General features: G+C 51.4%; 1 protein-coding gene across 3 annotated transcripts in view; it reads left to right on the top strand.

The window, feature by feature from the left end:
- Nucleotides 1-24,175, top strand: part of LOC119977555 (NADPH oxidase 4) — a 239,104-nt gene that overhangs the window by 40,010 nt on the left and 174,919 nt on the right. For 2 of the 3 annotated variants that reach the window (XM_038818626.1, XM_038818625.1), the window contains exon 3: nucleotides 6,374-6,484. In XM_038818626.1, the coding sequence (XP_038674554.1) occupies nucleotides 6,374-6,484 (111 nt within the window). The remainder of the gene's footprint in view (nucleotides 1-6,373; nucleotides 6,485-24,175) is intronic. The other variant, XM_038818627.1, reaches the window with a different exon arrangement.

Below are 24,175 nucleotides of genomic sequence, written 5' to 3'. Positions count from 1 at the left end.
GCCATGTGATAAGACAGAACATTTCTTAAAGGGACACTCCCATGACATGACCCATTTGCATCCTCCCACTCGTGCGGGGCGCGAACCTTTATCCCGAAACCAGCCGGGGGCCGGAGAGGGCGTCTCTCACGTTTTCATCACTACTGCTGGATTCTCCGCCTCACCGGGAACTCCACTACCAGCAGCGTGAGGCGGAGAATTTCGCTGAGATTAGGAGACAATTTTTTCTGAGTGCCGTGAGTCTTTGGAACTCTTTTCCTCAAATTCAAGTAGAAACAGAGGGCGCGATCCAATGACTGCGCTGCGCTTTAAAAACAGCTCGTCACAGCGCAGCATGATCGATAAAAGTCGGGAGACCCCAAAATCTAATGCAATCCCGCGAGACGTTGCGATGTAAATCCCGCCCTTTGGCAAATCTGCATATTAGAGTGGGACAGTTAGTCTCACTCTAATGTGCAGATTCCCACGGTACTTGAGACTTTGGGATTCATCCCTTTTGCCTCGGAGATCTCGGGTGAGCGCTGTTTGGCACTGGTCTCCACAATAAGGAATTAGACGGAACGGCACTTGCGGGGGTCTCCCAGGGGATCAGAGGCCCCCAGCTGCATGCCCTTTGGGCAGGGTGGTGCCCTGGCACTGCTGGTGCCACCTGGGTGCTAGCCTGGCACAGTCAAGGTGTGCAGGTGGCATTGCCAAATGGTATGGGCACTGCCAGGCTGCAGATTAGCACTGCTGAGGTGGAGATTGGGATGCCATTTAAAAATGCGCTCACTATGGGAACTTGTTCCCATTTGGTTGAATAGAGCCCAGAGTCTTTGAATAGTATAGGGGAGAGCAGATAGATTCCTTTTTTAAAATAAATTTGGATACCTAATTCCTTTTTTCCCAATTAAGGGGCAATTCAGCATGGACAATCCACCTACCCTGTACATCTCTGGGCTGTGGGGGCCGAGACCCACGCAGACACGGAGAGAATGGGCAAATTCCACACGGACAGTGACCCGGAGTCGGGATCAAACCCAGGTCCTCGGCGCCGTGAGGCAGCAGTGCTAACCATTGTGCTGCCCCGCTTGATACATTCTTTAAGAACAAGGGAGTGAAAGTTTATCGGGTAGGTGGGAATGTGGAGCTGAGGTTACAATCAGTTTGACAGACAGGCTTTGAGGGGCCTGGTAGCTTACTCCTCCTCCTAATTTGTAAATTCGTAGGTTGTTCTTCCAGCTTTCTGTATAAAAATCTGACTTGCCTCAGTTGCACCTGACCACCTTTACAGCTTTATGTTTTTAAAGTAAATCTGAATGGCTGTCTGTCCTTCTGCCTCTTTTATGTTGTATCTCCCTCTGTTCAACGTTATGCCCTTCCTACCAAAGGCTTGTGGCCAGAGAATTTCCAACACAAGAGGCTTGAGGTATTTTTCGATTTCAGGGGTCAAGCCAATCAACTCTTATTATTTATGTTGTGTTCCCAATTCCCGACTTTTCTTCTTTGAATACACTTTGTTTTGAAAGAAAGGGAGATATTTTCTATGTTTTGCCTTTAATCTATTTGAAAAGTAATTATTTCTTCAAATCACATCAGGGAACAAAAATATTTAAATCCTCCAATGCTAAAAAATATTTACAGCATTTTATTCTCTGTCACCAAATTGATGTTTTTTTAAAAACGAGACAATTGCTGAATTTTATTTTATATGCCTGGTGAAGTGGGGGTGGCGATACGTTGTCTGCATTGTGTCATTTATACCCTCTTTGGAGGGTGCTTGATGAAATGAGCCGACCTTTCACATTATCTACAGTTCACCCGAGGCCACAAAACACTTTTCAATGGAAACCAACATTTGTTGCATTCCGTGGTCACAATGCTCGACACAATAGGGAGATGCCAATTGCTGCTGTAACCAAGCTATACAGGAAGGGGAAAAGGAAATTTGTTAGAGAAAGATGAGATTGTAGAATTAAAAAAAAAAGTTTAAATAAATTTACACTTGATTTAATTTATCTGCAGTCGGCCTACTTACTGAATCCCAAATTATCCCCTTTTAAACTGTCAGAGGTTGATAGAGCTGTAACCATCAGGCAAAGACTCAGGGCGGAATCTTCTGGCCTTGTTTCGCTAGAGTGGGAGCGAAACCAGGCCAGTGAATAGCGGGAGAGGCCAAAAACGAGAACCGTGCCAGGTGCCAAACAGTTTGCGATGCAACTGGCCCGCTCCTGTCGGCAAAATCGGGATCTCGTCGGAACGAGGTGAGAAACCAATCGTCACAACTTAAGCCCACTTTCCATATAATTAATGAGAGCCACCCCAAATCGAACGACCTCCCCAGCAAGTGGTCACGCTGGCGTTGATTAGTACTCCTTTTGAAAAAAGTGAACCTGGCAGAAGGGTTTCTGTGGGGAGCTGAAGAGGTGAGTAGCCATCTTTGTTCACAGGCAAAGAGCCCAGGGGCGCTGGGATTGCCGCCCCTGTGCTCGGTGGGTGGTGAGGGACTCTTAGCTGGGTATGGGGGACCCTCCTCAGGGGTGGGCCGCCACAGGAGGGTTGGGGCGATGTGCTGGGGACAACTGCTCACGGCACCACCATGCCAACCCCTGGATCATTTACCTGTTCCGGAGGCAACCATTGTCCCTGCCTGTCTACCCCACCAACCACCCATAAACCCCACCAATTACCAAGGCCTCTGGCTGTGCAGCTGAAGGCTATTGCTAATAAGGAATTGACAATCGTGGTTAAGTGAGCAGTTTACACAACCCAAGTGGGTTCCAGTGGGTGGGCGGACCATGTAGCATGTGGGACTCATTGCCTAGCATCCCAATCGCACCTTGATGTCTGGACACTGTGCTAGAACACTGTGGGAGGCAGTATCTCGCATGCAGTAGCCAACATCCGAACAGCCAGGGGATGGTACACAGCTCCGGGAACATGTCCACGGCAGGAGTATGGATGGGTGCCATGGGGAGCGGGGGATGCCTTGGAGATAGGCCCAGGATTCAGAGGTCAGATCGCATTGTGAAAGAAAGTGACAGAAGCATCAGCATGGTTGTACACAAAGGTGTTTAATGTGTTTTACAATCCTCCACTCTCCCGATGGTGCTGCCCCCCCCCCCCCAACCTTCACCCTCCCTCCTCACCCCCTACCTATTCCCCACTCCCCCGGTGCCCTCAGTGATCCTCAACGTGCTTTGCCCTCCTAGTTCTATTGCTACATCTAGGTGTTTCCCCAGGATGCACATTATTGGTGGAGGCAGCCAGCTGCTGAACTCATCCTGTGGCCTTTGAATCCCCTGGTAGGCGTCCTCTAGAGGTTCTGAGGCCGGAGGGTCCCGGCTCACTTTGCGGCGGCACATGCACAACCGTACCGCCCCTGTCCCATGTGCTGACTTCAAGACGTGGCCTCATCAGAGAGGTGAACTTGGGGGAGCTAGTGACCACTGCCACCACTCCATAGGTTGGGTCCAGGTTGTCACCCAGCGCCCCCTCCACCCGTTTGGTGACAGGCAGCTTTTTCTAGCCCTGGCTGCCCCTGCATCATCTGGCTCTACTAGCCCTGGTGGTTCCCCAAGGTCTGCACCATCGTGTCGATGCCCTTGTCAATGCTCCTCAGTGATTGGGCCGTGCTCTGCATTGCCTCGGCAATGCCCACCTGTGACTGGGAGAAGTTCCCAGTGCCATGGTCATCAGAGAGCGGGACACGTCCCACACAACCTCATCAGGGCCAACCTAATATTGTGTCACATCCCCCAGCGCGTCGGACATTCTGCCGAGACTCTCAGCCATGGCCGTCACTGACTGCGCAATGCCTTGGTCACCTTCACTAATGGTGCCGATGTCGTGCACCAGGGTTTCCAGTGCGGTGTCATGCATTGCCACTGCCACCTCCTGCGCCTGTAGCCTCTGGGACTCCCCCAAGCGGCTGTGGATCTGCTGGAGTGATGCTGACATCTCCCCCTGAATGCCCTGGCCGCACCCTATCGTCTCCATCAGCTCTGGGTAACTCTGTTCCAGAGGTTCAGCATCAGGCTGGCATTCAGCTGGGTCCTGGGATCCAGAGGCCTCCGACTGCTGTCTCACCTGGGGGTTCCTGTCCCCTCCCGATGTGCATCATCAGCAGTCTGGTGCTCACTAGATTGTGCCCCCGAAGCCTGTCCACTAACGTTTCCCACCGAGGTGTGTGTATCTGCGTTGGTGGAGGACTGGGATGACATCTGTGCCGTGACTACGGCTGCATCCTCGGAGCTGTCTTTGAGATGGTCTTGTGGGCGGCAGGAGAGAGGGCCCCCCGGGATGAGTCAGCGGCGTCGGCTGGAGGACCTGCAGGAAAATGGATATGTGATCAGCAGGAGGGACGGGTCTGTCAGTAAGGCAAAAATAACTCATGTTTGACAGGTCCTCCGGATGGAGCGGGGGGGGGGGAGCTCCCTCGTGCTGCTCTGTGTAGGTTGTTGATCCCTTTCCGCACTGAATGCCTGTTCTCCTGGTCACACTCCCCAAGCTCAACAACTTCTGCCACCTCATCCCAGGCAGCACAGGCTGCCCTGTGGCTCACCCTCCGGGACCCTCAGGAACAGGATCTCCCTCCTGGTCTCCACGCTTCCCTTGGTCTGCATCCCCGAATCTTGGGGCTGGTCTCCCCGGAGCCATTGTTGTGAGCTGGCTGGGGTTGGCTGAGCAAGTGCAGCCTAAGTGCTGCTCAACCTTGTTAGTGATGGGCTGGCGAGCGCGGTTCCGTTGAATCAACTGGTGAGCCTTCATTTGTGGCGAGAAGCCGGTGAGGCCCCGTTAAATGGACCAATTAATGTTTATTGGGGTGCCAGCCTCGCTCGGCCAGAGTGCTGGGAAGCTCGCTGCAATTCCCGTTCGCTATCACATTTAGAACTTTTTCAGGAGAATAGCATTGGGAAATTCGCTGGCAGAGCTGACGGGAAACTCCCTGAAAAATCCACCACAGATTAACTTCATTTTTTTGCGGAGAATCGTTCCCTTTGTTTCATATTTTACTCGGTGTGGACTCTCCGTGTCCTAATTAACATAGTACATAGAGCATACAGTGCAGAAGGAGGCCATTCGGCCCATCGAGTCTGCTTCTAAGCCCTCACTTCCACCCTATCCCCATAATCGAATAACTCCTCCTGACCTTTTTGGTCACTATGGGCAATTTATCATGGCCAATCCACCTAACCTGCACGCCTTTGGATTATGGGAGGAAACCGGAGCACCCGGAGGAAACGCACGCAGACACGGGGGAACGTGCAGACTCCGCACAGACAGTGACCCAGCGGGAAATCGAACCTGGGACCCTGGTGCTGTGAAGACACAGTGCTAGCCACTTGTGCTACCAAACTAAAACCACTTTATCTCTTCACGCTGACAGGTGTTCTAATCTGCCCCTGAAGAACACGACACCTTCCAAGAATCCAAGGTGGCAGGAATTCCCTCTTGTTCCTGGACTACTGTCGTAAACTCTGCACTTACAAGGATCTCACCTCTGTCCCCAAAAAATCAAGACTAATCTCCCTTCACCTTGTATACACCACAAAATGGCACCTCTAACCCGCTTTTATACCTAAAAAGTATAAAATGTAATTTAAGATAAAAGGGTCAAGTTAAGCATGCACACTAATTCTCCACTAAAATAAAATATAAAATTTGCACCAGCTTTCAAGATTTATTTGTGGAATGTCGAAGGAACTACGAGTGAAACCCAGTGATCACGAGCATTGGCCGAATGTTTGCAACCTATCATGGCAAAAGTCACTATTGGGTCCGGTTTTAGTGCAGCAGTGATAATGACTTCTCTGGGACTACATCAGCATTGATTGTGAGGCGGTTTCATTAGCATGTAAGGAAGCATGTTTCTGTTTCTAAGGAACAAAAGTCGGATTTAATGGGGAAAAGCAGCAGAAAGGAGTTTGTATTGTTGGGTATGCAAGTGTTGGAGAATGAAAGGTTGCTGGCTCCCCTGTTGCTGAGGAGGCATCACGTGACCAGTATTTCTAAGTGTGAGGCAATTCACTACTTTTGCTTTATTCAGTACTGTCCTGTTTTTTGACCTAACATCACTGTGACTGAATGATTGTATGATTGACAATTTTGTTACTGCAAGCTACTGGCATAACTGATTATTGCATCCAAATATTAACGTAAGGTGTTCGATATTATGAAGGTTGAATGATGTCATCCACTCAGCAGTTGCAATATATAATCAAAAGACATATTTGGTGGGGATCAAATAGGGAAAAGCCTGAAAAGTTAAAACCAATGTCAGTATTATAAGGCTACGGTGAACAGAGATTTCAGATGAACTTTTAAAATAGTTTTCTAATATATTTTGTACGTTTTCTGATACTTTTTTCTGATCGTTGTCTTATTTGTTCAGCTAGGATTATGCATTAGCAGAGCTTCCGCTTCAGTCTTGAATATGAACTGCAGTCTTGTCCTACTGCCCATGTGTCGCACTTTACTGGCATTTCTGCGAGGATCACACAAGGTGAGTAAATGAAGTCTTCAGTTGATGAGATTTGCCAACTATAAAAGTCAACCTTGTTTACAGAGATCCCCAGGAGATCTAAATAACAATCTTCCGGTATCATTTTCCCAAATTATTTGCAAGGATCTGTTGCTCTGAAGGACCCACTCCTTCAGCTGTTTTGTTAGATGGAGATATAATTTTCTGTACTCCATAATTGTGATCAGAAGGCTAAGGGTCGAATCTTGTGCCTTGCGCTTTGCTGAATTTATTGGTGCAAGGGCACATAATCAGGCGGGAGGGAGACAGTGACCTCTTTCCCCAACATCTTCCTGCTCCCACCTCAATTAAGTCTGTGACGAGAAGGCCAGTGGACAGCCTTCCATCCTGATGGAAGTACATGTATAGAAGCATAGAATCTCTACTGTGCAGAAGGAGGTCATTCGGCCCATCTACTTAGCACCAAACCTCTGAAAGAGCACTCTACCTGAGCCTACTCCCCCACCCTAACCCTGTAATCCCACTTAACCTTTTGGACACTAAGGGCCAATCCACCTAACCTGCACCTCTTTGGACTGTGGGAGGAAACCGGAGCACCTGGAGGAAACTCACGCAGGCATATGTGCAAACTCCACACAGTCAGCCAAGGTTGGAATTGAACCCAGGTCCCTGGTGTCGTGACGCAGCAGTGCTAACCGCTATGCCACCGTGCTGCCCCATATAAAGTGCTGCCTCCTATAAAGAAGGACCTAGCCCTCTTTTGGGTGGTCACTCTTGTCCCCTTCGTTAGGAACGCAGGTTAAAATCACAGGCGTGCAAATTCTAATTGCCAGCCTTCCTATTTTGTACTGGATGGGGATAAAGCTTTGCATATGCATTAATATTTATGTTTAGGAAACTTGTAGTCATTTGATATTTTGATTAGTGAAAAGACATCTAAATTAGGAGTAGAATCCACTTTCTTTTATTCCATTGATGAGGCACCAGTAGTTTGCTGCTTTGAGGCAATATTGGCTGTAATATGTTAGTGTGGTTAATGACCAAAGCCAGTTTGGTTCATCTCACCTGATAACTAGTTGCTTTATTGTAGTGAGAATATTTAGGTGTGATAGTGGAAACTTCAGGTTTCCTATGTCTTTTCAACCAAGTGTGTCTTTTGCAACAAAACAATTGTCAATTTCTGACATTGCACTCCTTTACAGGGAGGGCATCATTAAACCATTGTCTCACAACCATTAAAATATAAGCAGATCTTTAGAATGAAAATCAATTCTGATAGTTAATGAAAATCGATATGTCCAGTGGTGCCCACTGAACGTAAAGCATTTAAACCAAACCGGTGGGCACTGCATGATCCCGTCCGAGTGTCCCCTTGATCCCTTCAGAAATGGAGGGAACATTTAGAGGATATGTTATGTATCCTGGACCTGTGATTGCCGACTTTCACCTCCGCCCAAGAGATCTTCCGTCCTACTTTCCCATACCCCTTTCTGTACGGGTGAATAAGTTGAGAAGTATAGATAAGAAATTCAGCTGGAACATTGGGACCAGCTTCTTCAAGTGGTCAAAAAGAGGCTGCAACCTCTGGCATTGCACACATATATGAAGAACTGCGTTGGTCACACCACAGAATGACCATGCGTTGTAAAGTGGCTCAGTTAGCTTATTTGATTTTGAAGGCCGATTCCCCACCCCCACTTCAATCTCTTTTGTTCTTTGCACGTAATATGGTTTGTCAGTTCTTGAGGCCAGCACGGGGAAGGCTGGGTATTCTTGGAACTGCTCCTGATTTAGCTATGGTTAATCTTCCATACTATTATTCATGGAAAGTTGCATCTGTTTATAATTTTCTGTAATCCAGGAGTAATAGTCGGTAAAGTAATGCAAACTACTGTGTTGTCTTAGCAATCTTTTCATTTTCCATTATAATAAACTTTAAGCCGCAGAAAGATGGGAGATTCTTTTTAGGGAGTTTTATTTTACACTTTCTTGGAGGTCACCAATAGGCTCATGGCTTAACCTGTAAGTCATCCTGTTTGACCACAGTATATAAAATGACCAGCTGTTGCAGATATAAGATCATATTCCAGCTTGTAAAGGGTAAGGGCTTGCTTTTTGAAGCATTTGAGCCTGAGAAAAGTATTCTCAGTAAAGAAAACGATTGGAGCATGATCTAAAAGCAGAATTTTCTTTCCTGTTTAGTTACTGGTGAACCCATAACCAAATATGTGACAGGAAAGTAACATGACACCACCAGTCCATCAACCTTCTGTTTCTACCCATAACTGTGCTTCAACCCTTGCGTCTTTGGAACCTTTCTTCACATTCTGCTAAAACTGGGAAAGTAGCACCCGTGTGTCGGCTTGATTTGTTTGTGACCACTTCTTCAAGTTTGGCTGTTATGACGTGGGCCTGACTGAAAAAACACTTGAGTTAGAGTCAAAACAAAGATGGTTGTGTTTCACTCCTTTTGGTTAAATGTTGTAAGAATAAATCCGTCATAATGGTCACACTTGCATTCTCAGTGCATCTTGAAGAATAAACTAGATATTGGGATGCCTGTGAATAATTCATCTGTAAAAGTGGTCAGGCCTGAATTCAGGCACCGGGACTACATTGTACGACCAGCGGGATGCCACTTAGAGCTAAGCACATTGCTGAGTGGCTGTATACATCATCCAGGGACCCAAATTTCTGTGAGGCACCACTTGAAATTAACCTGTAGGATATAAAGTGAGCCTGTATCGCTTGAGAGGAAATGTATCCTGGCTCCAGCAGGATTTGTAAGTAGTTGGGTAAAGAATTTCTGATGTGAGAGAAGAGCAAAATGGTGCAATAGTGCAGCCTGTGTGCTGCAACGTTCCCTGATGCAGCAATGGAGGCCGAGGTGTCGGAAGTGGACAGAGGAGAGAGGCCCTCTATCCACAGAAGGCTTCCCGGACTAACACTATAAAGGAAGTGGGAATAGATAGCCGTTATGGTCAATACCCGCAGTGTAGCCCAACAACCCTGGTTGCCATCCAGGAAGAAGTTTAGTGATCTTACATGAGTGATAAAGGTCAATGAATGCATCTTTGAATGCCACATACGTATTTATTGCTCAAAGCACCACCAACCCCAGCCCCCCCACCTTTCAATCACCCACCAACAATCTCTATCGACCAAGACTTATACTTCACATTCTTAGCTTCACCACACACATAGCACTCCTGCAAGCCTGACACCCACATCTCACTGCTTACACACACTTCCTGTCAGCCACTTCACCCAAAGATATTGCACCGTACTCAATGGCACACTTCCCACTCTCTTGCAGAAAAGCTGATCTCCAAGCAGAGGCAGTAGCACATAACCCTAACGTTGGTCATCGTTGACTGAGCTCTGGCCAGCAGTGACACTAAAAACCCCAAAAGATAATGGTAGCATAATCCAGCTTCGCATATCCAACTTCCCCCTCATCCCGCAATCTTCTAAATGATTTACAAGATGCAAATGGTGTAAGCATGCACTTCTTGCTTCCCCTCCTTCCATCAACCCACTCCTACCGTGTGCTCTTATCCTTTCAGTTACCTTGAATTGTGACATAGGCCAGGCATTGTTGTGGGAATGTGACATTCAGAAGGAACAAGAGACTTATGTTGAGTGACACGCACCAGCTCCGCTCTGACACTATGCACTCTTTGGAGTGCAGCAGAGGGGTCGGCATATGGTTGGTGGAGTTTAATGAGGGCCACTTGAGCAAGACATGAGGTGGTGCTGGGGCGGGTGGGGGGGGGGGGGGGGCAGTGTGGTGGTGTACTGGGGGGCACTGTACAATTGAAGTGGAATCCTGACGGGGGTTATGTCAGGTCTGCATTCTGCTGGTGGTGGCAGACCAAGGAAGTGGTGTTGCTGTAGCATGTGGCAATTGTGCTCATTTTTTTTGCAAAACATTTTATTGAAGGCATTTTCAATATATACATAACCAAGAAGTTCAAAAGCCACCATGGCAAAAAGAAACAAACCCACCCCCTCCCTGCACTACTCCAAAAAACGCCCACTGCTCACCCCGCTGCCATCTCGGCACCCGCCCCATTTTTCCAGTTTTTCACCCCACCTCCCCACCCAAACATAAAATAAAACAAAACCAGCCCCACCCCTGCTGACGACTCAATAGTCCTTAAAGAAGTCGATGAACAGTTTCCACCTCAAGGTGAACCCCTCCTTCGAACCTTGAATGGCAAACTTGATCTTTTCAAAATGCAAGAACTCTACCAAATCGCTCACCCATACTCCCGCCTCTGACAGCTCCGAGTCCAGCCAGCATAACAAAATCAGTCTGCGGGCTATCAGAGAGTCAAAGGCCAACATGCCGACCTCTCCTCTCATCTGCACACCCAGATCCTCCAACACTCCAAATATCACCACCTCCAGACTCGAGGCTACCTCAACCCCCAAAATCTTTGATATTACACCTGAAAACCCCTTTCAAAACCCCCTCAACCTCGGACACACCCAAAACATATGCACATGATTCGATGGCCCCCCGTTAACACCGCCCACATCTATTCTCCACCCATGGAAAGAACCATTTCATCCTGGACACTGTATTGTGGGCCTATTGCACCAGCTTCAATTAAATAAGGCCTTGCCTTGCACACGGCGAGGATGTATTCACCCTCTGCAGAGCTTCACTCCATATTCCAGCCCCCAACTCCCCCTCCCACTTACACCTAACCTCCTCCATGGGAGCACTCTCCCTCTTCATTAACTACCCGTACATTTCCGCAACCCTGCCCTCAACTATGTCATCCTTGGAGAGAAGCTTATTCTGCAACATCGGGGGTGGCAGCATCAGAAACGATAGCATCTCCTTCCTCATGAAGTCCCTAAACTGCAGATACCTAAACCCATTCTTCTTCGGTAACTGTTACATCCCCACCAACTCGTCTAGGCCTGCAAACCTCTCTCCAACAAAAAAATCCCTAAAATATTCTAACCCCACACGCCACCATCCTTGGAACGTCGCATCCAACCCCACCGGAGCAAACCTATGATTATTGCAAATCGGCACCCACAAAGACATGCCTTACAAAGCAAAGTGCGACTGACACTGGTTCCAAAAATTCAGTGCTGAGACCACCACCGGACTCACGGAGTGCCTGACCGGCAAGAACTGAAGGGACGCCAACAACAGTGCCATCAGGCTGGTCGCCTTGCACAAGGCCACCTCCATCCGCCTTCAAACTGACTGCACCTCCAGCACCCATTTCCGAACCATTGCAATATTCCTTGCCTGGTAGTAGTTCAAGAAGTTGGGCATCACTAACCGCTCCCCCCCCCCCCCCCTGATTTTGGTCCCTCTCAGAGGTATGCACGCTACTGTGCACCCTCTTCAGTTGTTAATCAATGAGAGGTATATTAGTGATGAGAAATGGAACACTTTCCATTTCAGGTTAACTGTTGTCCACATTAAGCAGGCCCCGCATCTTCAATTAGTATAAGAATATATCACATTTTACAGTAATTATTCAATTGAACAATCTCCTTCATTTGGTAGAAAAAAAGCAGGATTCCACAAATGTGTTCTAATGAAGCGGTAGAACATGACCAAATGAGAGAAAATAATATAGGCCTGTGTTTCATGAATGGGAGTTATGTTTTGTGAATCCAGTCAAATAAAGCGGATGGAACTGGAAGTTACAGTTAAATAGGTTGACAGCCTTATTGATTCGGTGCCTTCCCCGCACACACAAACCTCAAAATCATCCCATTAACTTCCCTAAAAAAGGATTTGCGCACAGAAACGGGAAGTTTTGAAACTCAAACAAAACCTTTGGCAATACCATCATCTTTACCATCTGAACCTGACCCGTCAACGAAAATGGCAGCACATCCCATCTCTTGAAGTCCGCCGTCATTTCCACCAGCAGCCACACCAAGTTCACCTTATGCAACTGGGCCTAACTCCATGCCACCTGCATCCCAAGGTAATGAAAGCTCGCCCCCATCAACTGAAGTGCCAATTCTCCCATCCTCCTTTCCTGTCCCCGTGCATTAATTGGGAGCACCTCGCTTTTCCACATATTAAGCTTGTACCCCAAAAAGCGGCCAAACTCCCCCATGATCCTATCAAAGCTCCCGGCCAGATCTGAAATATACAACAGGAGATCATCTACATACAAATAAACTCCGTGTTCGACCCCACCCCCGCTCAATACCCTGTCAGGGCGGAGTCTGCAAGTTCTCCCCGTGTCTGTGTGGGTTTCCACCGGGTGCTCCGGTTTCCTCCCACAGTCCAAAGATGTGTAAGTTAGGTGGGTTGGCCATGATAAATTGCCCTTAGTGTCCAAAAAGGTTGGGTGGTGTTACTGGGATATGGGGACAAGGTGGAGAGCTTGGGTGGGGTGCACATTCTAAGGGCACTGTAGATTCTATGATTCGAATACCCCTCCGCTCCCTCAAGCCCCTAAGCACCATTGCCAGTGGCTCAATCACCAGGGCAAAGAGCAGCGGAGAGAGTGGACACCCCTGCCTTATTCCCCCGACGCAACCCAAAATAACCTGAACTGACCTTGTTCTCCGAACACTCGCCTGAGGCGCAATATACAATAACCGCACCCAATCCACAAACCCCTGCCCATACCCAACACCTTGAACAAATGCACCCACTTGAACCAGTCTAATACCTTCTCCACGTCCATTGCCACAACCACTTCCACGTCCTGCCCTCCGAAAGCATCATTATACCGTTAAGCAACCTCCTTACGGTTGCCAACAACTGCTGCCCCTTCACAACAAACCCCAGCTGGTCTTCGCCTACCACCACGGCACACAATCTTCTACCTGCATCGCCAGCACCTTCGCCAACAACTTTACATCTACATTCAACAGCGAGATCAGGCAGTACGAAACACACATCTCCGGGTCCTTGTCCTTCTTTAGAATGAGCCTGGGATATTGAAGTCTGGGACAGCGTGGGAGAAAGGTCCCCTCTCACCATTGGCTTATTATACATCTCCACTATCAGAGAACCCAGCTCCAACCTGGACTTCTTATAAAATGCGACTGGGAACCCACCTGAGGGACAACAGCCTGAGGGACATTAGCTTGAGGGATAGAAGCCCGAGGGACAGCAGCCTGAGGGACTGCAGGCCAAGAGACATCATCCTGAGGAACAACAGCCTGAGGGACAGCAGCCTGAGGGACAGCAGCCTGAGGGACAACAGACCGAGGGACAACAGCCCGAGGGACAACAGACCGAGGGACAACAGACCGAGGGGCAGCAGCCCAAGGGACAGCAGCCCGAGGGGCAGCAGCTCGAGGGGCAGCAGCCCGAGGGGCAGCAGCTCGAGGGGCAGCAGCTCGAGGGGCAGCAGCCCGAGGGACAGCAGCCCGAGGGGCAGCAGCCCGAGGGGCAGCAGCCCGAGGGACAGCAGCCTGAGGGACAGCAGCCCGAGGGACAGCAGCATGTGTGGTCTGCTCTGAGGAGATGAGGAGCAGATGGTGGAACTGAGGAGGATCTGATTTGTGGTTATTGGGTCTTAGTGGGGTAAGCATTGGAAGAGGCCTGCAGAGTCTGGGTGGAATGAAAAAGCCCGGGACGCAGGGAAAATTTCCAGAAATGGCAGAAGACTAAAGGGGGAATGCCAGCAGCAGGGGAGGAATGGTGCAGAGGGAGGGTAGGCTAGGCGCCAGAGGCACCCCTGCAGCAGCAAGGGCCTGCCTCTGGCTGGCAAAGCCGCAGGAAGATGCTGAACAAACTGGCAGCAGAATTACAGCCCCATAACACCCACAATTCCCTCCATACCGTAACATCACATGTATCACACTCCCCCCCCCCCCCCGCCCCCCCCCCCCCCCCACAAGAGAACTTAACCATAAATTAAAATTAAATAAATCAAATTTAAATAAAATAAGCAAACATAATCAACGTCCCCCCCCCCCCCACCCCCCCGGGTTGCTGCTGCTACTGTCCCAGTACCCTATCGTTGAGCCAGAAAGTCGAGGAAAGGTTGCCACCGTTTAAAGAACCCTTGCACCGATCCTCTCAGGGCGAATTTAACCTTCTCAAGCTTAATGAAGCCCGCCATGTCATTGATCCAGGTCTCCACGCTTGGGGGCCTCGCGTCCTTCCACTGTAGCAAAATCCTTCGCCGGGCTACTAGGGACGCAAAGGCCAGCACACCGGCCTCTTTCGCCTCCTGCACTCCCGGCTCTACCCCAACCCCAAAGATTGCGAGTCCCCATCCTGGCTTGACCCTGGATCCCACCACCCTTGACACCGTCCTCGCCACCCCCTTCCAGAACTCCTCCAATGCTGGGCATGCCCAGAACATATGGGCATGGTTCGCTGGACTCCCCGAGCACCTGACACACCTATCTTCACCCCCAAAGAACCTACTCATCCTCGTCCCAGTCATGTGGGCCCGATGCAGCACCTTGAATTGAATGAGGCTAAGCCGCGCACACGAGGAGGAAGAATTTACCCTCTCCAGGGCATCAGCCCATGTCCCGTCTTCGATCTGTTCCCCCAGTTCCCCCTCCCACTTCATTTTCAGCTCCTCTACTGACGCCTCTTCCATCTCCTGCATAAGCTTGTAGATATCGGATATCTTCCCCTCCCCGACCCAGACCCCCGAGAGCACCCTGTCACTCACCCCCCTCGCGGGGAGCGCAGGGAATCCCTCCACCTGCCGTCTAGCAAATGCCTTTACCTGCAGATATCTAAACATGTTTCCCGCCGGGAGCCCAAATTTCTCTTCCAACTCCCCCAGGCTCGCAAACCTTCCGTCGATAAACAGGTCCCTCAGCTGTCTAATGCCCGCTCTATACAATCCCCGAAATCCCCCATCCATGTTCCCTGGGACGAACCTATGGTTCCCCCCTAACGGAGCCTCCATCGAGCCCCCCACTTCTCCCCTATGTCACCTCCACTGCCCCCAAATCTTGAGGGTAGCCGCCACCACCGGACTCGTGGTATACCTCGTGGGAGGGAGTGGCCACGGCGCCGTTACCAGGGCCCCCAGGCTTGTATCTCCACAGGACGCACTCTCCATCCGTTTCCATGCTGCCCCCTCCCCCTCCATCACCCACTTACGCACCATCGACACCTTGGCCGCCCAGTAGTACCCCGAGAGGTTGGGCAACGCCAGCCCCCCCCCATCTCTACTCCGCTCCAAGAAGACCCTTTTCACCCTCGGGGTGCCATGCGCCCAAACAAATCCCATGATGCTGCTGGTCACCCTTTTAAAAAAGGCCCTAGGGATAAAGATGGGCAAGCACTGGAAGAGGAACAAGAACCTCAGGAGAACCGTCATTTTGACGGATTGCACTCTGCCCGCCAGCGATAGCGGCACCATGTCCCACCTTTTAAATTCCTCCTCCATCTGTTCCACTAGTCTGGTGAAGTTAAGCTTATGAAGAGCCCCCCAACTCCTGGCCACCTGCACCCCCAGGTACCTGAAACTCTTCACTGCCCTCCTGAAGGGGAGCCTCCCAATTCCCTCCTCCTGATCTCCCGGGTGCACTACAAATACCTCGCTCTTTCCTAAGTTCAGCTTATAGCCCGAGAAGCCCCCAAATTCCGCTAACAGCTCCATCACCCCCGGCATTCCCCCCTCTGGGTCCGCCACATATAACAGCAAGTCGTCCGCATACAGCGATACCCGGTGCTCCTCCCCACCCCGCACCAGACCCCTCCATCTCCCTGACTCCCTCAACGCCATGGCCAGCGGTTCAATCGCCAGTGCAAAGAGCAGGGGGGACAGGGGACACCCCTGCCTGGTCCCACGATAAAGCCTAAAATACTCCGATCTCCTTCCATTTGTGACGACACTCGCCATCGGCGCCACGTAAAGCAGCCTCACCCATTTGATGAATCCCTCCCCAAATCCAAACCTCTCCAGCACCTCCCACAGGTACCCCCACTCAACTCTATCAAACGCTTTCTCTGCGTCCAGCGCCACCACTATCTCCGCCTCCCCCTCCACTGCCGGCATCATGATAACATTGAGCAGTCTCCGCACATTCGTGTTGAGCTGCCGCCCCTTGACAAATCCTGTCTGATCTTCATGAATTACCTCCGGCACACAATCCTCTATCCTGGTAGCCAGGATCTTCGCCAGCAACTTAGCGTCTACGTTAAGGAGCGAGATAGGCCTATATGATCCGCACTGCAAGGGGTCCTTATCCCGTTTTAGGATCAAAGAGATCAGTGCCCGTGACATCGTCGGGGGCAAAGCCTCCCCCTTCCACGCCTCATTGAAAGTTCGCACCAGCAGGGGACCCACCAGGTCCACATATTTTTTGTAAAATTCTGCCGGGAACCCGTCTGGCCTTACCTGACTGCATTTGCCCGATCCCCCTGACTAGCTCCTCCAACTCTATCAGCGCCCCCAGCCCCTCTACCAGCCTCTCTTGAACCCTTGGGAAACATAGCCTGTTCATGAAGCTCTCCATCCCCTCTCTCCCCCTCGGAGGTTCCGACCGGTACAATCCCTCGTAAAAGTCCCTAAAGACCCCGTTTACTTCTGTCCCCTTCTGCACTACATTTCCACCCCTATCCTTCACTCCCCCAATTTCCCTAGCCACATCTCGCCTACGGAGCTGATGCGACAACATCCTGCTCGCCTTCTCTCCATACTCATATACCGCGCCCTGCGCCCTCCTCCACTGTGTCTCCGCCTTTCTGGTGGTCAACAAGTCAAAATTGGCCTGCAACCTGCGCCGTTCTCCCAGCAACCCTTCCTCCGGTGCCTCCGCATAACTCCTGTCCACCTCCAGAAGCTCTCCCACCAGCCTCTCCCTCTCCTTCCTTTCCCTCCTTTCCCTGTGGGCCCGGATGGAGATCAGCTCCCCCCGGATTACTGCTTTCAGAGCCTCCCAAACCATCCCCACCTGGACCTCCCCCGTATCGTTGGTATCCCGTGCCTCCCCCATCTCCAGATCAACCCAGTTCGGGGCATGGTCCGAAATCGCTATGGCCGAATACTCGGCATCCTGCACCCTCGGGATCAATCCCCTGCTCAGGACAAAAAAGTCTATCCGGGAATAAACCCTATGGACGTGAGAGAAAAAGGAATACTCCCGCGCTCTCGGTCTCCCAAACCTCCAGGGATCCACCCCTCCCATCTGGTCCATGTATCCCCTCAGCACTTTGGCCGCCGCCGGTCTCCTACCCGTCCTTGAACTGGACCGGTCCAGTGGGGGATCCAGCACTGTGTTAAAATCTCCCCCCATGGTCAGGCCCCCTGCCTCCAGGTCCGGGATGCGGCCCAACAATCGCCTCATGAAGCCAGCATCATCCCAATTCGGGGCATATACGTTAACCAGCACCACCTTCTCTCCCTGCAGCCTACCCCTCACCATGATGTATCTGCCCTCCTTGTCTGACACCACCTCAGCCGCCTCAAACGCCACCCTCTTCCCCACTAGAATCGCCACCCCCCGGTTCTTCGCATCCAATCCTGAATGATAAACCTACCCCACCCACCCCTTCCTCAGACGGACCTGGTCCGCCACCTTCAGGTGGGTCTCCTGGAGCATAGCCACGTCCGCCTTCAACCCCCTTAAATGGGAGAACACCCTGGTTCTCTTAACCGGCCCGTTCAGCCCCCTCACGTTCCAGGTAATCAGCCGGATCAGAGGACAACCCGCCCCCCTCCCCCGCCGACTAGCCATAGCTTGGCAGATGTTCGCCCCAGGCCAGCACACCCCGCTCGACCCGTTCCCCATGGCGATAGCGCCTCTCCTCTTCCCCCCCGGCCCCCATCGGCTCCTTCCTAGTTGTTCCAGCAGTATCCCCCCCCACCCCCCTCCCCCCCCCCACCAGGCTAGGACCCCTCCTAGCCGCGACGCACCCTCCATGGTACTTCCGTGAGTCAGCTAACTTCTGCTGACCCCGGCAGCTCCCGCCAAAACCTATCCCCTCCCGGCTTGGGGTCATCCCCCTCTTGCCACACCTCCTTGGCATTGCTGCAGCGCGGGAAAAAAGACCCGTAGAGGCCCCGCCCCCACTGCAAGCTCCACCCCCCTGCCCCGCAGCGCGGGAAACCAGAGGAAAGCCCGTGCTTTCACACTGCCACATCCCACCCTTCTGACGCAGTTCCCCAAAATCCAGTTTCCCCCCAATCCCCAGCCCCATACAGAAGAGAACATATAAAACACAAACCCCCAACATTCCCCACCTACCCCACAATCATGCCCAACAAACAAACCCACCCGTAACCAGAGCAAACAGAAAACCAGCATACATAACACACATGTCGAAGTTGAAAAAGTTGAAACAGTTGGAACAAAACAGCCACAGCGGAAACAACGGCGGCCAAAGTATGTCCCCAGGCCCTAGTTCGAGTCCAGCTTCTCCGCCTGTACAAAGGCCCACGCCTCCTCCGGGGACTCGCAGTAATGGTGCCGGTCCTTGTATGTCACCCACAGGCGCGCAGGCTGCAGCATTCCAAACCTGACCTGCTTAGCATGAAGCACCGCCTTCGTTCGGTTGAACCTGGCCCGCCGCTTAGCCACCTCCGCACTCCAGTCCTGGTAGATCCTCACTACCGAATTCTCCCATTTACTGCTCCTCTCTTTCTTGGCCCAGCGCAGCACACACTCCCGGTCACTGAATCGGTGGAACCGCACCAGCACCGCCCTCGGGGGCTCACCTGCCTTGGGCCTCCTGGCCATCACTCTGTGCGCTCCCTCGAGCTCCAGGGGCAAATGGAAGGACCCCGCTCCCATCAACGAGCTCAACATCGTGGTCACATACGCCGGGAGATCCGACCCCTCCAGCCCCTCCGCCAGGCCCAGGATCCTCAGATTCTTTCGCCTCGTGCGAACGTCCAGCTCCTCCAAGAGGTCCTGCCACTTTTTATGAAGTGCCTCGTGCAACTCCACTTTCCCAACGAGGACCACGGCCTCCTCCTCTCTTTCAACGGCCTGCCGCCGCAACTCCCGAATAGACTCCTCCTGTGCCGCCTGGGTCCCAAGCAGCTTGGTCGTAGTTGCATTCATGGAGTCCAGCAACTCAGCCTTCAGCTCAGCAAAACAACGTAGGAGCGAGGCCTGTTGCTCCTGTGCCCACTTCCACCAGTCCTTGGGTGTTGCGCCGGCCGCCATTTTGTTTTTCTTCCCCCGTTTTTTTTGGGGAGTTACTGCAGCCTTTTTCACCATATAGTGTGGGGCAAGTTCTTCGAGGCACCTTCCCCCACTGGGATACGTAGCAACAGCACTGTTTGGGGCCCTCAAAACGGCCCAAAAGTCCTGAAATAGCGGGAGCGCCGGCCGCCATTTTGTTTTTTTCTCCCGTTTTTTGGGGGGCGTTACTGCAGTCTTTTTCACCATATAATGTGGGGCAAGTTCTTCCAGGCACCTTCCCCCACCAGGATGCGTAGAAACAGCGCCGTTTGGGGCCCTCAAAATGGCCCAAAAGTCCCTAAATAGCAGGAGTGCCGGCCGCCATTTTGTTTTTCTTCGCCCTTTTTTTGTGGGAGTTACTGCAGCCTTTTTCTTCTTCCCACTCCGGGTGAGCACCATATAGTGTGGGACAAGTTCTTCCAGGCACCTTCCCCCACCGGGATGCGTAGAAACAGCGCCGCTTGGGGCCCTCGAAACGGCCCAAAAGTCCCTAAATAGCGGGAGCTGCCGAACGTGCGGCTTAGCTCCGCATAGCCGCAACCGGAAGTCCGCCAGGTTTTTAAAAAATTTGTTCATGGGACGTGGGCATCGTTGGCTGTGCCAGCATTTATTGCCCATCCCTAATTGCCCTTGACGGTTCGGTTAATAGTCAACCACGTTGCTGTGGATCTGGAGTCACATGTAGGCCAGACCAGGCAAGGACGGCAGATTTCCTTCCTGAAAGGACATCAGTGAACCAGATGGGTTTTTACCGCAGTCGATAATGTTTTCATGATCATCATTAGACTTTTAATTCCAGACTTAAAAAAAAAATTGAATTCAAAATTCACCATCTGCAGTGGCGGGATTTGAACCTGGGTCCCCAGTGCATTACTCTGGGTCTCTGGGTCCCTCAATCATACATTTAGGGCCTTTGGATAATGGACCCCCCCCCCCCCCCCCCCCCCCCCCCCCCCCCAACTCCAACACAACAGGGTGCCCCCACGAGGCCTAACAGCATTTGCTTGTTCTGCTCCCTGTTAATCGCACACTGAAGTGCCTCTATTGGCAAAGGAACAGGAAGGCCATTTGTCGACCTTCCTGCCATGGATTCAATTGTTGTGTCGGTGAGAAGATGGTGGGGTCCCCACCCTTTAGCTTGATTAAACGCCTCACCACCATCACATTTACGATGGGTGAGGGCACAATATTATGCCCATGGCTTCTTACAGCAGTGAGCAGCCATTTCACTGAACCCAAGGAATGTTACAATGTTTGGCGGCGGTTTACCCAAGCCACAATCGAGTGGGCTTTGTTCTGCTAAAGCTACAATTCTGTTGCCTGGACTGACCTCTCTGCAAAGCTTTCCTGTATCATTGCCATAGTCTGTGTTCTGCACAATCTCACGGTGCAGTGGGAGGTGGCCTTGCATCCAGATACTTTTGATGACCATCACTCCATCTGTTTTTGGGGGGGGGGGGATGCATTTGTAAATCATTTAGCCTCTTGTACTGGAGGCGAGAGCCGTTGAAAGACGTACCAGGAACGCCTTGCACCATAGCATAATTCCCAGCCTCTCCATGAGCTTTGCCCATCTGAGGAAATGAGCAAACTCCACCTTCACCCATAAATGTAGACAAATGAGGGTGCAAGATATACATTCCAACTGACAAGTTACCTTTGCTGCTTCAATGATCCGCATCTCAAAACATAACTGTAATTTAATGAACCATAAATGACATTATACCCGTGACCCCTGGACTGTCTCGGTGCTCTTCTTAATGTGCTTTCGACAAGGTGCAAACCCTGCATTTACAGCTGAGGTGGAGGCAGGCTGCTGACTTTATTGTCCTCTGACCTGGGGGATAACAGTGGTGGTTCTCCTCTTGTTGCTCCAGCATGCTGAAGGGATTCTGCACAGTGTCAGATACCCCTTGGTCACAGTGGTTTCTGGAGGGGCAAATGATGGCTGTCGACCATTGGAGGAACTCTTCCTCACTTTTGATGCATAATGGCACCTCCCTGCATTCTGGAGATGGAGGAGCACCTGGGGGAGGAGTCCTATGTTAAGCCCATTGTAAAAGCGATGGTGTGTGTGGGGCTGCATGCATCTCCAGAAACCACTAACTAGACTGTTCAATCTGGCTCTCCATGAGGGTCACCAAACTCTCGAATGAAGACACTATGCAAGCAAATGCCTGAGACATGTCAGCACTCATGGCTTGGATATTCTCCTCCATCGTCTGCGATGGCTGCGCATGGCATTTGGCAGCTCTGCCAAATGTTCACCTGGTTGTCGCTATAACTCTAGCAAGTTCCATTTGGCCAAGAGGCACATCAGAGGGACAGGTAGTATTGAGGAAGCAAGGGGGCCGGCAGAAGGACTTGGACAGGCTAAGAGAGTGGGCAAAGAAGTGGCAGATGAAATACAATGTGGAAAAGTGTGAGGTTCTGCACTCTGGTAGGAAGAATGGAGGAGTAGACTATTTTCTAAATGGGAAAAGGCTGAGGAAATCAGAAGCGCAAAGGGACTTAGGAGTCCGAGTTCAGGATTCTCTTAAGGTTAATGTGCAGGTTCAGTCGGCAGTTAGGAAGGCAACTGCAATGTTAGCATTCATGTTGAGACGTCTAGAATACAAAAGCAGGGATGTACTTTTGAGGCTATATAAGGCTCTGGTCAGACCCCATTTGGAGTATTGTCAGCAGTTTTGGGCCCCGTATCTAAGGAAGGATGTGCTGGTCTTGGAAAGGGTTCAGAGGAGGTTCACAAGAATGATCCCTGGAATGAAGAGCTTGTCATACGAGGAATGTTTGAGGACTCTGGGTCTGTACTCGTTGGAGTTTAGAAGGATGAGAGGGGATCTTATTGAAACATACAGGATACTGAGAGGCTGAGATAGAGCGGACGTGGAGATGATGTTTCCACTCTTGGAAAAACTAGAACCCGAGTCCACAGCCTCAGACTAAAAGGACGACCCTTTAAAACAGAGATGAGGAGGAACTTCTTCACCCAGAGGGTGGCGAATCTGTGGAACTTTTTGCCGCAGAAGGCTGTGGAGGCCAAATCACTGAGTGTCTTTAAGAGAGATAGATAGGTTCTTAATTAGAACATAGAACATAGAACAGTACAGCACAGAACAGGCCCTTCGGCCCTCGATGTTGTGCCGAGCAATGATCACCCTACTCAAACCCACGTATCCACCCTATACCCGTAACCCAACAATCCCCCCCTTAACCTTACTTTTTAGGACACTACGGGCAATTTAGCATGGCCAATCCACCTAACCCGCACATCTTTGGACTGTGGGAGGAAACCGGAGCACCCGGAGGAAACCCACGCACACACGGGGAGGACGTGCAGACTCCACACAGACAGTGACCCAGCCGGGAATCGAACCTGGGACCCTGGAGGGATCAGGGGTTATGGGGGTAAGGCAGGAGAATGGGGATGAGAAACATATCAGCCATGATTCAATGGTGGAGCAGACTTGATGGGCCGAGTGGTCTAATTCTGTTTCTATGTCTTATGATCTTATAGTGTTATCATGGTTCTGGCCTGCCATGGTCTTCCAGCTGTCTGCGGCCTAGGTTGTCACAGCCTCCCATCAGCTTCTCTGGTGTGAATGTGATGCACTCGGCAGCTTGCAGCCCCAAATTTAATTGTTGATACAAACCCACCAAAGTGAGAGTATCCGTGCTGAAGGTTGGTGCTGGGGAATGGTGTGAATAGCCACCCTTGGAGGAATCCTCATCATCCTCCTCAGAGGTGGTAATCATAGCCCTGGACTGAGCAGAGTGTGGAAACCTTCGTGCGAGGATACAAACAGTCGGGGGTAAAAGGCCTTCAAATTCATCCTCTCATCCATGCCTGCTGCAAATGTCCTTTTGTTCCATGTTGGACACATAGGGCGATTCTCCGACCCCCTGCAGGGGGTCGGAGAATCGCCCGGGGCCGGCGAAAATCCCACCCCCGCCATGGCCGGAATTCTCCGCCGGGCAGCGGGCGTCAAAGGCCGTTGGCGCCGGTTTTGGCGCCAGTCGGCGTGGCGCCAACCACTCCGGCGCGGGCCTAGCCCCTAAAGGTGTGGAAAATTCCGCACCTTTGGGGAGGCCCGACGCCGGAGTGGTTGGCGCCACTCCGCTACGCCGGGACCCCCCGCCCCACCGGGTAGGGGAGAATCCCGGCCATGAGCTCAATGTCTCCTCACTCTCTCTTTACTTTTGATTCCAGCCTCACCATCTGAATTTAGGTGGGCACCCTGAACCCCTACCCACTTGAAGGTCTTTTTCTCTGCAGGCATCAGTGGGAAAATGTCATGTTCATCGTTGGTTTTGGCCCTCTCCTGGCTGCTGTGGGCCCATTTCTCCGACAGACAGAAAGATGAATACTGTCATAATGTACAAGGAGCAAGAATAGGCCATTCAGCCCCTCAAGCCTGCTCCCAGTCTGAGTCTCTACTCTATGATCAGCTGATCACGTATTGCTAACATTGCTCTGGCACACGACAGCGGATCCAGGGGGTGGGATTCTCTCAGCCTGGGGCCGGAGAATCCCTGCGACCGGCGCGAATCGCGCCACGCCGCCCCGACGCCGGCATGTGATTCTCCGCAGAGCGGCTA

Source organism: Scyliorhinus canicula, chromosome 14, assembly GCF_902713615.1.
Source record: "Scyliorhinus canicula chromosome 14, sScyCan1.1, whole genome shotgun sequence".
NCBI classification, from domain to species: domain Eukaryota; kingdom Metazoa; phylum Chordata; class Chondrichthyes; order Carcharhiniformes; family Scyliorhinidae; genus Scyliorhinus; species Scyliorhinus canicula.
Note: the sequence above shows the minus strand (reverse complement) of the source record. Positions and strands in the feature narration are given on the sequence as shown.